The 16,462-nt window shown below is 28.6% G+C and overlaps 1 protein-coding gene across 1 annotated transcript; it reads left to right on the top strand.

Moving 5' to 3' along the window:
• The first annotated feature begins 1,584 nt into the window (after positions 1-1,584).
• LOC142332879 (myogenesis-regulating glycosidase-like) lies at positions 1,585-16,199 on the top strand. The gene is made up of 6 exons (XM_075379570.1): positions 1,585-1,696; positions 6,304-6,459; positions 7,837-8,882; positions 12,938-13,306; positions 14,334-14,490; positions 15,201-16,199. The coding sequence occupies exons 1-6, from the start codon at positions 1,654-1,656 to the stop codon at positions 15,440-15,442; spliced, it is 2,013 nt and encodes a 670-aa protein (XP_075235685.1). The 5' UTR covers positions 1,585-1,653; the 3' UTR covers positions 15,443-16,199.
• Positions 16,200-16,462: the final 263 nt, after the last annotated feature.

Genomic DNA, 16,462 nt, shown 5'->3' with positions numbered 1-16,462 from the left:
TATCTTACGCGGCGCCTAGGTTGAAAAGAAATCGAGCACTTATTCAAAATTTAAAAAGTGCCCAGAGCAGAGTCTTAATTATATGCACTGGTGTTTTTAAAAAAACCTTTTACGAGGCTACCACCGTATTGGGAAAGGCTCTCCCAATTGAAAGTTCGGGCGGCCATGTGGAAATTGCGAATAGGCAGGGAGGCCGAGGTATTTAGGATGCGGTTTCGAGCCGGGCCTGTACCGGAGTGGAACGGTGATCTCAATGCACCGGATATAATTTCGAACAGTTGCCCATCTCCCGCCTGCGGAGCAGGCTTTCCAGCCTCGCGATTGAAGCATGGAAGCAAGAATGGCACACCACGACTAAGGGAAGATCCTTGTATAAGTTTATACAGGTTTTGGGGGGATGGTATGCCTCTCTTTCGTTTTTAAGGGCAACGGGAACCTGATGTAAATTTAAGCCAATGTAAATTTAACAATTATAATTGTTAAATTATTAATTTACAATGTAAATTGTAAACCATTAAATTTAAACCAACATTTGTTTCGGTTCATCCTGGCAGTTGATGAGCTGTGCGGCTGCGGCGAGTTCCAGTCGAACGACTACATGATATTCGACTGCCCAGCTCTTGGGAGGGTCAGAACTCAGGCCACCCTGGAACTTAGAGGTCAAGGGGAAAATTGGCCACACAACCGGCGAGTCAATGTGGCGAGAGCTGCATTGTCGGATCGTGTGGGAGTTCCTTGATGCGGCCTAGGCGTTGCAGCGAATCGCTGTCTTTGACGAAATAAATTTAATTATTGATAGTCATATATGTTTTAATAGTTGACGGGGTGCGCCTACCCATTTTAGTGATATACGACAAGTGGGCGGTGGGACACGCAAGCGAGTGGTGTTTGATACCGCGCTTAATCCGCTCACGCTTTTAGGTTAGCTCTAGGAGATAGTTAGCACACTGGTCACTAAACTGTTTTGAGGCTCAGTAGCCGTTTGTGGCACAGACATTCGGTCTTGTGTTTCAGGGTGACCGAATGGGGAGGTGGCAGGAGAAATGCCAAGCTAACCAAAAACCTTGGAAACTTGCAGTGCCGGAATATACAGAAGGACTTTTAATGTTAACTGTAAAATCTTAAAAATTTATTTCTGAAAACTGCGTAATGATATAAGGAACTAAAGGCCATATTTGTGCACAATTGTCAACCCTCACTTATTAATAAAATTTTATTAATAAAAATTTAAGATTTGTATAAATGGAAAATATTAACGAAATTAAAAATTTTCCCTATGAGTGATAGTTTATTTTTTTTGTTAATTAATCAAAGTCGAGTGTTACTTCATTAACATGTTTTGAATTATTATGTATTGTGAAATATGTAGGAGAAAGAAGATAAAGTGTAATTAAAACAAAAATTAACTGGTAATCTATTAAAAAGTACAAGTTTGTTCGCACGACACTACAATGTTTTTTTCACTGATTTTCCAAACATACTACTTATTAGTTGTCTTTATAGAGTAACAAATAAATGATGATAAAATCTTAAGTATCTCTTAAGTGTACTACTTTAAATTACTATCGTTTAAAATTTGGGTTTAAAAGAAATGTTTATTTTGATTTCAGTTAATTGCTTCTGTGACTTTCTACGATTTCTTTCCTTCAATCTATGGATTTAAGAATGGCAACTTTAATTAAATTCTTATTAACATGTACGTAGAGTATATTCTTTTCATTAATTAGCTGTTTCTGTGACTTTGTATGATTTCTTTCTTTCAATCAATGAATTTGTTAAGAATGAAAACATTAGTTAAATTCTTACTAACAGTTATGTTCAGTATTTGTTTCTTAATTCAAATTATTTATTATAAATTTAATTTGATATTTTAAATCAAACTAATGTAGGTAAATTAGTTATAAAAACTTATTTTGAAAAAAATGAGATTAGATGAGATAAGATTTTGTTTAAAAACAAAGAAATTTTGTGGAATCAAAATCAGTAAAAAAAAAGGTATTAATACTAAACATGCGGTTAATTATTTAAAAAATAATTCTTAAGGGTATTAATCCAATATTAAAAAAGACGTACAATCAAATAAAGACAGTATGTTTTTACTTTGTTTTTAATTACTATGATAAATGGCAACTAAAAAACATCTCTTACAATTTTTTTTTACTGATGTCATTTCGTCGTATACATTATATCAAAGTTTTTTGTAAATCTATGTGTAAATAAATTTTCCGAAATAATTTTAAATTATGTTTCTTAGTCAGTGCAAATATTTTGAGATAAAAAAAGTTGTACTGTAAAAAGCTGAAATGTGTGTATTTTAATTACATTATACGCGTACGGAAAGTCGCTGTGCAGTATGCTTTAGTTATGTGAGCATTCTGTTCTTTCTGCGTAAGGTAGGTTGCCCTGTCGGCTCGTTGGGCTTTGATTAATAAACTAAGATATCAGTTGTTGAGTTGTAATTGAACGTGCTTCATTTCGTTTACCGGAATTAATAGTTGCGAGAGACATAATGGTTATTTTGTTAAAGGAACGCATTTTACTCGCTGAACACGTATTTCATGAAGGTGGCGAGTATACTGATTTAGTGAAGAACAAGTTTCCATATACTACTGATACACCACAATGAATTTCGAACTCTTATTGAAAACTTTGGGCTATGGGCTTTGTTGAAGTCGCTGATCGATGTGGAAGACCACCTAAACGAGCAGAAGCTACTTGATATTTCGGATTCTATGATTGAAAGACCATCAAAATCAATGCGTAAATTAGCACAACTCTGATGTGGACATCAAATGACTTCCTTATTTGCCTATTAAATTACATATATACATTTTTTGCTGCACTTCATGTAAGCTTATTTCATTTGAAAGTGAGATACGATCCTCCTATTCTTTAATAAAGTTGACAGTTACACAATTGCATTGTGGTGGATCCGTGATTGAGAACGTGTTGGATCCGTAACCATGCACACATCGGTTCAAATTGGACATCATATACGAATATTTTTTTAACTTTTATTTTAATTTAAATATAGTGGTTTATTATTAATATTAACCTGTGTGTAACAATTTATTTAACTAATAACTTGATTTTTTCATATCTTTTTTCAATCAGAAGTTAATTAATCTCTGATTTATTAATATATTAATATCAATATATTTAGATTAAAAAAATCTGATGTGGACACTACATGACTACTTCCTTGTTCGTCTATATTACATATACACATTTCTTTTTTTAATAAAAAGTACTTAAAATTTTATTTCATTAATAACTTCTGATATTTTTTCTTATTGTTATTTAATATATTGATATTTCGTTGAAAAGCTCTCAATGAGGGCTTATTACTGCACTTAAGAAAAAATCTAATATCCAAATTTTTTGGAATTTGGGCTTTTTTTTTGACACTTTTGATTCAGTAGATTGTAATCAAAAAGGGATAGGCACATTTAGATATTACAGCAGTCCTAAATCCAAAATTACAACATTCTACGGCTAATAGTTTTTGTGTTACGCGACATACATTCACGTACATCCTTACAGACGTCACGCCGAAACTAGGCAAAATGGATTCAAGGATGTTCAAAATGGATATTTCCGTTGAAATCAGAAAACCGAAATTTTTAACGATTACAATGCTTCCTTTACTTCAAACAAGAAAGTAAAAATATTTTTAAAAATGATCACACACCACTTTAATGACATTTGTAAAATTTATAATTACATACACACTGTGGTAAAATTTATAATTTCTTTATTTTTAGTCAAGTGAAATTGAGATTGAACTTAATGAAAATTTTATTCATGCATAGTTTTTAGGTTTTGGAAATCTAATAGTGTCAAAATGTAATCCGGAAAATATCGTTAAACGTTTTGAATGAAAAGATTGGAAAACCTTAAATGTCCTTTCTAGAAGTTTTTGTAATTTTTGACTCTTTTAACCTACCAAATTGTTACTTATATTAAGATAATGATTAATCAAACACAGTTGACATCCAGATTAGCTAGAATTGATTTTCATTTCTAGCATAGATCTAGTACTTTTAAACTATTGTATCATTCATTATATCTTCTTTATTGAAACACTTTTACAGCATGCCCAAGGTTATAATACTAAAATAAAAATTAATAACAATTATTTAATAAATCTGTTAATGGAAGAGCAGAACAAAAAATTTGATACCAAAATCTGTCAGAAAAGACAATCTGGAGGCAGTCGGTGAGTACTTTGAAAGTGGAAAACTATTTTCTGTAAACTCAATCACAGTATTGTATGTATCAATTGCGTTGCTCGACTGTCCTATAATCAAACCATAACGGGTTCTTTGCTGCAATTCTATAAGTATGAGTACTATACAGTTAATTGATCATGAATCCATCATAATGTTTGAGATTGTATGTCTTTCAGTAAGAATTAGGTCTCAGCCCTATATCTGTGTCTTTTTTCATTTAAAATTTGCAAAGTTATAAATAAATCAGTACTAATATTTTTTTTAAAGTAATAACTTGTACATATCATTTCGTGTTACCTTGAAAAATCTATTTTATGTATTTTTAGTGATAAAAATCAAATTTATTATAGAGCACTGAATACTTGTTTATCTAGTCCTGGCATTGAAAAGTAATTAGTGTAGTTATGAAACTACAAATTAACCAAAGCAATTATATTGAAAACTTTTTAACCAAGTAACCAAGTGAAAAAAGTAGACTTGCTCTTATTTCTTATGACAGAAATATTTAAACAATAATCTGAAAGGCAGTACATCCAAAGTGAAATCAATTATCCCAGTACTTTAAAATTAAGTAATATTTTAGTTTATTATTAATATAAAATAACTTTTCAAACGATTAAATTATCTACCTAACATCTTACAGTTGTTATGGAATAATCAGGACACAGAATCTTTTAAACTAAAATATTCTTCTGATGATGAATAATTACAGTAGTGGTATAACTGAACTGAACTTGTTGTAATTACTGAAAAGTGATATGTTAAGAAATGTGTATTACTCATAGTTTAGTGAATGATTTGATCTATATTATTATAAAGATACTCACTGATCTGTGAATACTCACAGAATCATAATTCTTGAGCATTTCATAGTTTTGCTGCTACGTAAAATACTATGTGATCATTTATTAAAATTATTAGAATTACTCTTTTAATAATTTAAATTAAAAAATAAAAAAAATAATAATTATTGTTATTATTATGTAATTTGAAATTTTTTTTTACGTAATGTGTTCTAATATCCTATGCAAGTTAAGTAAGAAGTTTTATTTAATTTATTAAATACTAGATAAAAAGTTTTCAATCACAGCTTTTTGAAGCCAATTTAACTGTAGTTGTTTGGTGAAAATTTTATCAGCATCTACTTGCTCAACTTATAAGAATCCAGAAAGACTTCATTAAATCAAAAATAAACAACAAACACACTGTTAAATGCAAAGAAAACCCGTAGAAAACTGATATATATTCGCAACACAGCTAATCACTTCACACTGAACAAACATGATTGGTTAGATTAAAATATGAAAATATGTTTAAAATTTTATCTTAACTTTTTTTTAAAATTAATTAGTGTTTTCTATGTCTAATTATAAATACAGTATTCAAAAACATTCATATTTAAATTACTATTAAATATCTCTGTAATTCATTCAAGTACTTTTCAACAAATCTGCATTGAAAAAAGTGATTTACAACCTTTTTCACGCAAATTTTTATTTTTATAATAATCTTTTTCACTTTTTCCTTAGTTCTTTTTATAAATACTTTATGTACGAATTGCGAAAGAACGTATTTAAAATTAAAACATTATTGTAATGTAGAATTTTATGCATAGATCCATTTTATTAAATAATCTATGAAAAAGGTTTTTTGTGTCCAGATTTTGGTACAACAACATGCAATTAATATGGTATTTGAGCCAAAATATTCCTAATAAAGATCATTAAACTGCAATGTCCTATCTTCCGTAATGAAGATAGGAAAAATTGTGTTAATTTATTTTTATTGCATTAATTACAATTTTATGGAAGAATTAATCAACAGTTACATGAACTACATCTACTTGAAGCTATACCACTAACTGTTTTCTGAGCAAGCAAGTCATACACACAAAAAAATATTATCATGAACTAGGTCTACCTCAACATTTTTACTGACTAAGGAATTTAGTACATCTGTTTGGATAACATTCATAAAAACTGAATGATAATAAGTGTCTAAACATTAAAATATATAAATTTTGTAAATAATTTCTTAATTACAAGCTCACTTTTATTACATTATTTTTCAGTTGGTATTCTCTTTCAACGTGGATCTACGAGGGAAATTGAGGACCTTAATGACATCAATATTGACAGAGGAAGAGGAAGACTGGATTACCAATTTGAAAATTTAAAAATAAAAATTGAAGAAAAAATTGATGTTAAAATAATTTCAAGGAGTGAAGGTATTAAAAAATAAGGTCACATTGTAATACTGTAGAATAACATACTTGTAAATTAATCTGTGATTTGTATAATGAGTTATTCTAAAATATATATATTGAACAATAAATATCGCAAATGGAGTTTTAACTGTACATGAATATATAATAGATTGGTTTTTGAAGAACAGAAATTGCAGTGTCTATAATCAGATTTTCTTATTCTGACTGCAGTTTAAGTTCTATGTTGTTTGGAGACTTGGGTATGAGTTAGATTTTTAAACCAAATGCTTCTAAGTTCTCTATATCAAAATAATAGGCAAAATGAAAACTGAAGTGGTTTTATGTTATTTTCTTCACTAAGTTAAATAAATAAACTGTTATGTATTAAATTGCCAAACCCAGTGGAATGCAGATGATATTCAGGCTTATAAATGCAACTTTCACTGTATTCACTATAGAGACTGGTTACAACATGGAACTTCATTATTCTCAGAAAATACAAATTGATTCCTCAGATGATTTTTTTTCCTTTTAAACCAAATTTGAATGGTAGAAAGTAATTAAATGCAACTTAAAATTTTTCTTATTTATATATCTTAAAACCTTTCTTTTATTAAAAAGTTACTGTCATATTCTATAAGAAATGTCCTAAATAAATAAAAAACAACTTTTATCATTCATCCTATTTTCGACTCTTAGAGCAGTTACTCTTATGCAAGTGAAAATCATTTCTCTTTGGGAGGGTACATTTTGAAGAAAATTAAAAAAAAAACCCTAAAAGAATAAAACCTTTGTAAAAATTAAAACTAATTTTTTAATTAAATATAAAAAATCCTTAATTTTTTTTTGTAAAAATCAATTTTAATTAATAAAGAAAAAATCATCATGGGAGAAGTATAGCTGTTAACTGAGAAAATTTTAACGAGCCATTTTCCACTTGAAAGGGGAAAACCTCTAAAAAAATGTTTCTGACAATAATATTACAGTAGTATAGACAATCAAGTATTAGGTCTCATATAGTTTTTACATAATGTGCTCTAAAAGTTTAAATGTTGATTTACTCTTTCTATTCTTATTTTAATCTTGTTGTAATTGCTGATTTACTTTTCCTGTTTTTAACTAAACAAAAGGATGGGTCTCATTTGGTTAAAAACAGAGAAAGTTTTTACATATTCAATGGAAAATTTTAAGCAAAATTTTGTGTAACTGAACAAGTTAGCTGTTTGCTACTATTGGGCTAACAAATAGCAAGAAAATTTGAACTGTGTCAAAATAATCTATATTTCATCATCAAGATCCAAAATTTTTTTATACAGTCAAACATTACATTATCACTTAGTAGATAAAATCAGTATAATAATATAACACATTGTAATACATAAAAATGTGCTTTTACAGATCATGTAACTAAACTTCAAGGAGAATTAGGAGTTAATTTACCATTAGAAATTGGTGATCCTGATATTGAAATTAATAATGAACATATAAAATTAAACTGGGGATCAAACTTAACATTACAAATTAGTAAAGCAGAGACTGCTCAATGTCATACAGTACTTTGGGAAAGTTATCTTAATTCATCACTTGAAGACTGTTTCCACTATGGTAGAGCAAACTGGTTCGGTGGTCCAGAAATCATTCACCAAGTATGGCCAATTGAAAAAATGGATCTTGAGGAGGTACCATATATTACTCAAATGTTTGGTAACATTGCAAAAGCTGAACCGTATTGGTTGAATTCAAAAGGTGCTTATATATATGTCAGCCCAAGAACACCGCTATTTGTTGACTCAAATAATCACAGAACAGACACCATCTGTTTTATTGCAAATGATGTTGCACCCTACTTAAAACGTGAAAAAAGGGTCTTAGAATATAATCTTTGTGGATTTAATGATCCGAGGGAAGCTCAAGAGCATGCACTTGCCACTTTTATTGGTAAACCATCAGGCTTACCCGATGCTAGAATGATAGAGCATCCAGTCTGGTCGACTTGGGTACATTATAAATTAGATGTAAATGAAACATCTGTCTTGCAGTTTGCTAATGATATTGTGCAGTATGGTTTTAACAACAGCCAGATAGAAATAGATGATAACTGGGAAACATGTTATGGAAGTACAAAATTTAATACGTCAAGATTTCCTGATATGAAAGAATTGAGTAAAAAACTTAAAAATCTTGGATTTAGAATTACAATATGGGTCCATCCATTTGTTAATGAGGATTGCCCAAATTATTTTGACCTAAAAAAGCAAGGGTACTTTGTTGAAAACTCAGCCGGGAGTAGCTCTGCAGTTTGGTGGGATGGTAAAGGAAGCGGTGTTGATTTTACAAAACCTAAAGCTGTTCAATGGTTTAGTGATATGCACTGGAAATTATTGAGAGATAATGGTATTGACGGATTGAAATTTGATGCAGGTGAAACAAGTTGGTTACCTCAAGTAAGTATAATAAAATAATTATAAAAGCTTATTAATAACTGTCAGTAGATTTAAGTAAAATTATGTTATATTATTATGTATTATAATATTATTATATTATACAGTAATTTCTATGAAGAAGTTCACATCTTTGATTGGATGGAATTATTTTATTCATAGAAGAATTTGGCTGACATTTTTCATTTACATGAAAACAATTATACTAATTCAAATATTACAAGATTTTTGGTTGCATACAAACAAAATGACAAACATTTAAAAATAAAATTCCAGTTTTATAGTATAGGGTGTTTATTTCACAATAGAACAAGTATCATTGCTGATACAGTTAGATAATGAAATTTGTAATAAAAACATTGCATCTACTCAAACAGAAATTCATTCATACTTCCACACATTATTTTTTTAATTTTTGTACATAGAATTGCAGAAGTAATCTTCATACACGTAAAAATAAGACTTAAAACATAAAATAACATTAGATTCTAACATTTTTACTATGATAATAAAAATACAATTTAATTATATCACATGTGCGGTAGCTGCCACATAATGCGAGCTTGATGATCAGCCCTCATACTGTAATCATCGCCACTTCAAGCTTGCTGTTACTTAGTGGTGACTGTAAAATTCACAATATAACATTGAGGAACAAAATAATTTTTTTTTTAGCACAAGGAACATCATATGTGATACTAATAGAACGTTTTACACTGAATTCAAATAAATAAATAAATTTTCTTCATCACCACTGTTTATTTTATAATATAGGGATAAACATTCAGTGAAATGTAAGAATTTAATTGCATACAGGGCACTATTCAAGGTACCTAGTACGGGTACTTGTCTGCAACATCCCTCTGTAGCATCTAACTATATTCTACAAAAATTCTTCCGCTCCACTGTTGCTGATACCTATTATCCATGACTGAGATTTGCTGGTGGACCTGTTCCCCATACTTGTCACTGATGACACCAAGATTATCCGGAAAGAAATCCAGATCTGAATCCAGGAAATGAATTTTTATGGACATATTATACCTCATATGTTTGTATGACTGTAATAATTCAACCTCAATATGATGGCAGGTGGGGATTTGTGATCTCATGAAAACTTATCCACAACACTTTTAAATGATCACCTTGCTGATTTTTTTGACTTGACTTAACAGTTCTTTGAATTGTCCATTCTAATCAAATTTCTTATTTAGGGAACCACAAGAATTCCTTCCTTGATTTTAGCATCAGTAACCCAAGGAAAAGTTTTCTTTCAGATTACAAAATCCAGCACCATTTTTATCCATCGCTTTTTTCCATGGTTATACCAAATTTTTTGGAAAACCATGATTTTATGTTAAGTGATGGAATTTATTATATCAGGAAGAAATATGTATAGGAACTATAAAACCAGGAAGGAATGAGCAATATTCAAAGCAAATATCTTGTCCCTACTCTTCCATTCACACAAAAGCAACTAAATTTAGTGTAGCTGAGCTGCAAATCCAATAATTTTAAATCAAAACATATAGTCCAGCAGTACTACATTTACCGGGTTTTTTCTACAATATTTATATAATGTTATATATTTCTTACATGTTAGTTACATAAGCTAACAATATGGAAAGAGAATTTTTTCCATTGTGCAAAAGGACACCCTTTATTGGTGTCTACACTAGTTTTCGATGAATCAAAGAACAGTCTCCATTCTGTAGATTTATGTTAATGATGAAGTACATCCATGAAAGCACAAATATTGTTACACTGCTCTAGATTATTTTCTTCAGAATACATTTCCTGGTGATTATAAAAGAAACATACTTTAGTGTCGGTATACAGAAGAGTGCAGACTTTCACGATAGATCCCTTAAGAAAGAGTTGTTTCTTTGACAAGTTCAAATTCGTTTAATTCACCTTGAGTTATCTGATGAGGTTCAGATGAAGAGGATTCTGCTACAAAAGTAAGTAAGAGTATCATCTATGACTCAGAAAATTGCTCTGTTCTGGCATATCAGATCTTACAGTAAATGAATTATCATGCATATACACTACTGCCTTCGTTACGTGTTATGTTTGTACCCCATACACTGTTAGAAATCTTAGAATTTTTTCTTTGTAGAATTTTTTCATGTACGGATAGATATTCTCAAAAAATACATAGAGAATTCTGCAAAAGCAATATTTCAAAAATATTATAAAAAATTATGGGTGATGGAAAAATTGTGATTGCATTTTTGAATTCACCATAAAAAGTTACTTAAGGAACACAATAAAACTTTCATGTGACAAAAACTGTGTTTACAGGTGTTATTCTATGGTGTGTTTAAAATGAACATGTGTAAATATATCAGTAAACATGTTGTCAGGAAAGACTCAGGTCGATCATTCCTGAGACATGTGGACACCATCCATTGTATAAACGCCGATATCCATAGTTTAGCATTCAAATCCATAAAACAGCAACTGAATTACAAGAATTAGAAACCTTAGAACTCTTGACTTCGAAAATCAGTTGATTTTGTGATGACGAGTTACCATATGACTAACCTGGTTGGTAATATGTATATATACAATAAGTTTTGTAAAAATCAATGGTAGTAACACTTTAAAAAATGTATCGTAATAACATTTTAAAAAGTTCTCTATTTTTAAAACATGATGACAGATATAAAAATTCATCCTATTTCTACAACATACATATCCTATCAATTATTGTTTTCCCTGTTACAAATCATAAAATTATTCTTCACATTAATGTAATTGAAAATCGCTCTAAGAAAAAACTTTAAATAACTTCATTATTTACGTAGCAGTACTATTTATTTGATGACAGTGCTTAAAAATGATTTGTAAACTAGCACGAGAAAATGTCATTGGAATTTAAAGAATTTTTTCTTTGATCACATGTCTTCAAATAGTTGCCTCCTTACAAAAGTCACAGGCAGGTAGATTTTGTGATCTTGGTAGCTATTTTCATTTTTGCAAAAAAAAAACCAGAATTCATCTTGGGAATAGTAATATGCAGAATAATTAACATTATACATTATTTGGGAACATCCCTCTTTGTGGAGATTTTTTAATGTGAAATGAATAACTGTTCATATTTAGTTATTGTAGTTGTTAATACATTTGAAAACTGAAGTTTTCTTTTTCAGCTCAGTATTTTGTTTACATGTCACAAAAAAAGGTGGATATTTTTTGTGATTTGTTTTGGTGTTGATGCAAGATTTCAGTCAAATATATCAGTGAATAAAATACCTACAGCCAATTAAAGATATAAATCTTTTTGTGAGACTTACAAAATTAACTTTTTATTACTGAACTCTGAACAGACATGAGTAATTCATTCATAGAATAAATCATATATATTTTTATTATCTTAGAAATTTTATTTTTTGTTATCTTAGGTCACAGTAAAATTGCAGCCTAAATAACGTTTTATTTACCTTATTTTGTTTATTTTGAGTATTTAGATTTATAAAGGAAATGCTAAGTATATAGCTAGCAAATGTCAATTGAGACATGTTTGATCACTCAATAGGCTGTGCATTTTTTATCTGGTGGAGATAGAAAATATTTTCTACTTACTAATTGTTGAGAGTGTTAAGAATGCATTATACTAATAATCAGTATAATTATATTACAATACTTCTATCTTAAATTTAAAAATTATAAGAAAAACTGTGCAGTTTGTACCTTGTGAAACTGAGTACTTGTTGCCTGTTGTTCACAGTTTCATTAAATGACGTGTATTATGTTAAAAAAGCATACTTCAAGAGACAGGGGTTTATAAAACTAATTTGTTATAGAAATCCAGAGCTAGGAGGTGTCCAATTACAGAGGTTTTACTATATTATGGATATTTGGTCTTAAGTAATAAAAACTAAATAATCGTTTTTATTTTCAAATTTTAGTAACTTTCCCCTACTGAATCCATCCATGTAAAGGTATGGATAGGTTGTTTATCAGTTCAATTATTTAATTTATGTTCTTATTTTCAATTTGTAATTTTAATTTCATAGATGCTTTATTATACTAATTATTATTATTTATTGCAGATTCCAGTTTTAAACTGCTCTGTGTATGATCATCCAAAAGCTTACACAGCAGCATATGTTGATACAGTATCACAATTCGGTTCCTTAACAGAATTAAGAGTGACACATCGCACTCAACAATATCCTGTGTTTGTACGCATGATTGATAAGGACAGTAAATGGACTTTAAACAATGGATTACCAACAATTATAACTACAATGCTAGTTATGAACATCCAAGGATACCCTTGGGTGTTACCAGACATGGTTGGTGGTAATGCTTATGGTGCTGATGTTGTTGACAAAGAGATGTTCATTCGTTGGCTGCAAGCAAATACATTTATGCCTTGTATCCAATTTTCTGTTGCACCATGGGATTTTGACTATGAGGTTGGTTTGGTATAAATTAATTTTTTAATTACTAATAGATTATTTTTTATGAAATAGATGATAATATAAAAATTGTTTGTAAACAAATATTTAACTAGATCTAAATGAATTTACTTTTAATCATTTCAAATTTTCGAACAGAGTGGGCAGGAAATATAATATCACATAAAAGTTATCTAATTATTCTCACTTTGACTTTATATTCTAACTTTTTTTTTTACTTTGAAAAAAAAGGAGGAGGTTTTCATTTTTATATTTGTCATGATTATATAAGTCTTATTCATAACCTCTTGAAACATCAAGAAAATTACTGGAAAACTTACAGTCCAAAAAATATTACATATTTCCACATTCCAAACATTCTTAGCTCACACTTAATAATAGTTGTTTAACATTGCTTATTGGCATTCCTTTACTTTATATTTATTATAGTGTATCACCTTTTGTTTTTCTCCTGAAAATATAGGGAGCATTTTTTCTAGGCCTATATGTAATTCAAATAAAAAACAAAAAAAATATTAAGAATAAAATGATCTTAAAAGTCTACCCTGAAAAATACACTGAAAAACAGCATATGTGTTATCTTTCTTTTAACTTTGTAAAGTTAGAGAAAAATGAAGGGTTGATAAGTTGTTGGTAGTTTTTGTTTTTAATTTGATACTGATTTTAAAAATATAATATTATATTTTGAAAATATAATTTTTAAATTTTAGTTTTTAAAAGTTGGTTCTATTATTTTTTTAAATTTGATTTTATTAACTATAAACTTAATTATTATTAAAAACAAGTAGGCAGTAAATAAATTCATTCTAAACAAATTAATTGTTTATTTATTGAATTTTATGAATTCAAAACTGTCTGTAATGAATAACTTTCCCTTTGCATGAGCAGCTTTTTAACTCATTTAAGTAATATGTAACTTTATTAAGTAATAAGTTAGGTACTGCATAAGTAATAACAAAGTGCCATCAATATATATTTTTATTAGGCTACAAATTGTGTCAATAAAAAATATTTTCTTTTTCAGACAATTGCAATCAGTAAGAAATTTACAGAACTTCATTATAAGTATTCCAGTAAAATAATTCAGTTAATGAAGAATACCGTACAAACAGGAGCACCACTAAATCCACCAATATGGTGGGTTGATCCAAGCAATCCTATTGCACATAACATTTATTCAGGTATAGTAACTACTTAATTATAAATTCACAAAATGCATTTTTAATTACGTTTGTAAGTTATTAAACATAAACATAGGTGACCTCATTATGTCAATGTAACTTTTTATTATGTTTCTATAATAAGATTTATAAAATTATTTATTAAGTTTGTGAGAGTAAGGTACAAACCTGGATGATTATGCAACTTTGTCTTTATCATAAACTTATTTCATGATAATAGAGCATCATGCTATAAGGAGAAACCCAGTATTTCATTTTTCCTCTGGTTTAAAAGAAATATTAAAACTATTATTGAATTTAAAAGTTCTTCAAATGTGGCACATCCGAATAAGATGTGGTAATTACATCTGGTATCATTAAATACCTGTGTCTAATGATAGATAATAAAATAATTGTTTAATTACCTAATATTATTTATCTAGTTATACAAGATGAAAATAATTATTATTATGATTAAAGTAATTATTATTCTTATTTTAGTTAAGTAATTATAATTTAGAATATTATAACAGTTCTTAAGTTGTTAAGAAGTATGTGTATCTGAATACATATGAGTAGATTATTTCGTGTACAGATGTATATAGAGTTAATGTGCACATGCTTTTTTAAGATTTCCAGGTGCAACAGTATCTGTGCATTAATTTAAATTAATAAGCACTCTAATATTAAACATTAAAATTAAACTAATATTAACATGATATTTCTTGCAGAGTTTTTACTGGGGGAGGATATTCTTGTTGCACCAATACTGGAAAAAGGTACAACTAGAAGAGACATTTATTTGCCTAAAGGTTACTGGAGAGATGAAAATAATCCAAACAAAATATACAAAGGAAGAAGCTGGCTTACAGATTATTACGCTGATTTATCAACACTTCCATACTTCACTAGAGTAAAACACAGCACTGGAAATTATTTCAATGATGAACACAGTGTCAATACTAGTATTTGATTATGTTTCAAAAATTATTTCTGAAATATAATTTTTCCCATTTTATATTTGTTATATCAATTGAAATAAACTAAAAATATGCTCTTTGCTCCAGTACATACAAAGTGGCCAGTTCCCTAAATCAGTAAATGCTAAAGTAACTGCAATGATATTTTTTGAATTCATTATCATGAAACATTAATATAAGCTAGAGCACAATTTTAAAGCATACGAGGTGATTTCATTGATGTGACTGATGAACTGTAATTAAAATTAAAAAAAGGACTATATCGAAACTACTCACTCCTTAAATCTGTTAAAATACGCTTATAGAACATTTCCTAAAATATTTATTCAACTGCAAGTGGTTTTCCAGATCAAGCAAATTGATTGTTATATGTCAATGGTGTTTCTTTTCTGGAAGTAAATTTCGAAAAATCTAATTAAATTAATTATTTATTTTATTACGCTTTAAATATTTTTTTAATAACAGTATTTGTAATATTTTTACGTTTTTATATCACATTTCTTAACAAATGAGTTTATACAAGGACATAAGTATAGTTAAGCCAAGATGTAGGATATTTTTAATACTTCTCCTTAATGATTAATTAACACTGTATCCTGAAGTCATCATTTATCTTTAAATACAAATGATGTCATGTAAATGATAAAATAGTAGTACATAATTATGTAACAATGATAATCATATAATTTTGAAACTAATCAGTGATTAAATTGTAAATATTTTTAAAGAAATAAACTTACAAATGAAAAAACTTTTTTATTTTTCTGTTGTTATACTTTTATTACTTCTCCTTTGCGTTAATTTTTTTCTCTTTTTTTTTTTGACGTCTCATCCTTTTTCAGTTTAAAGTTAAAACTACATTTCACATTCCCTTCCAAGATAATTTTTTTAGATTTTGGAGTTATTTTAGTGCAGTTAAATATTATATAATATAACAAATATATCTGAATTTAATAATTTTTTGTTTGAAAACTCATTAGATTGATTTGCAAGTAAAAGATATGTCATTATTG

The sequence above is a fragment of the Lycorma delicatula genome, chromosome 1 (genome assembly GCF_047948215.1).
Source record: "Lycorma delicatula isolate Av1 chromosome 1, ASM4794821v1, whole genome shotgun sequence".
NCBI lineage: Eukaryota > Metazoa > Arthropoda > Insecta > Hemiptera > Fulgoridae > Lycorma > Lycorma delicatula.
Note: the sequence above shows the minus strand (reverse complement) of the source record. Positions and strands in the feature narration are given on the sequence as shown.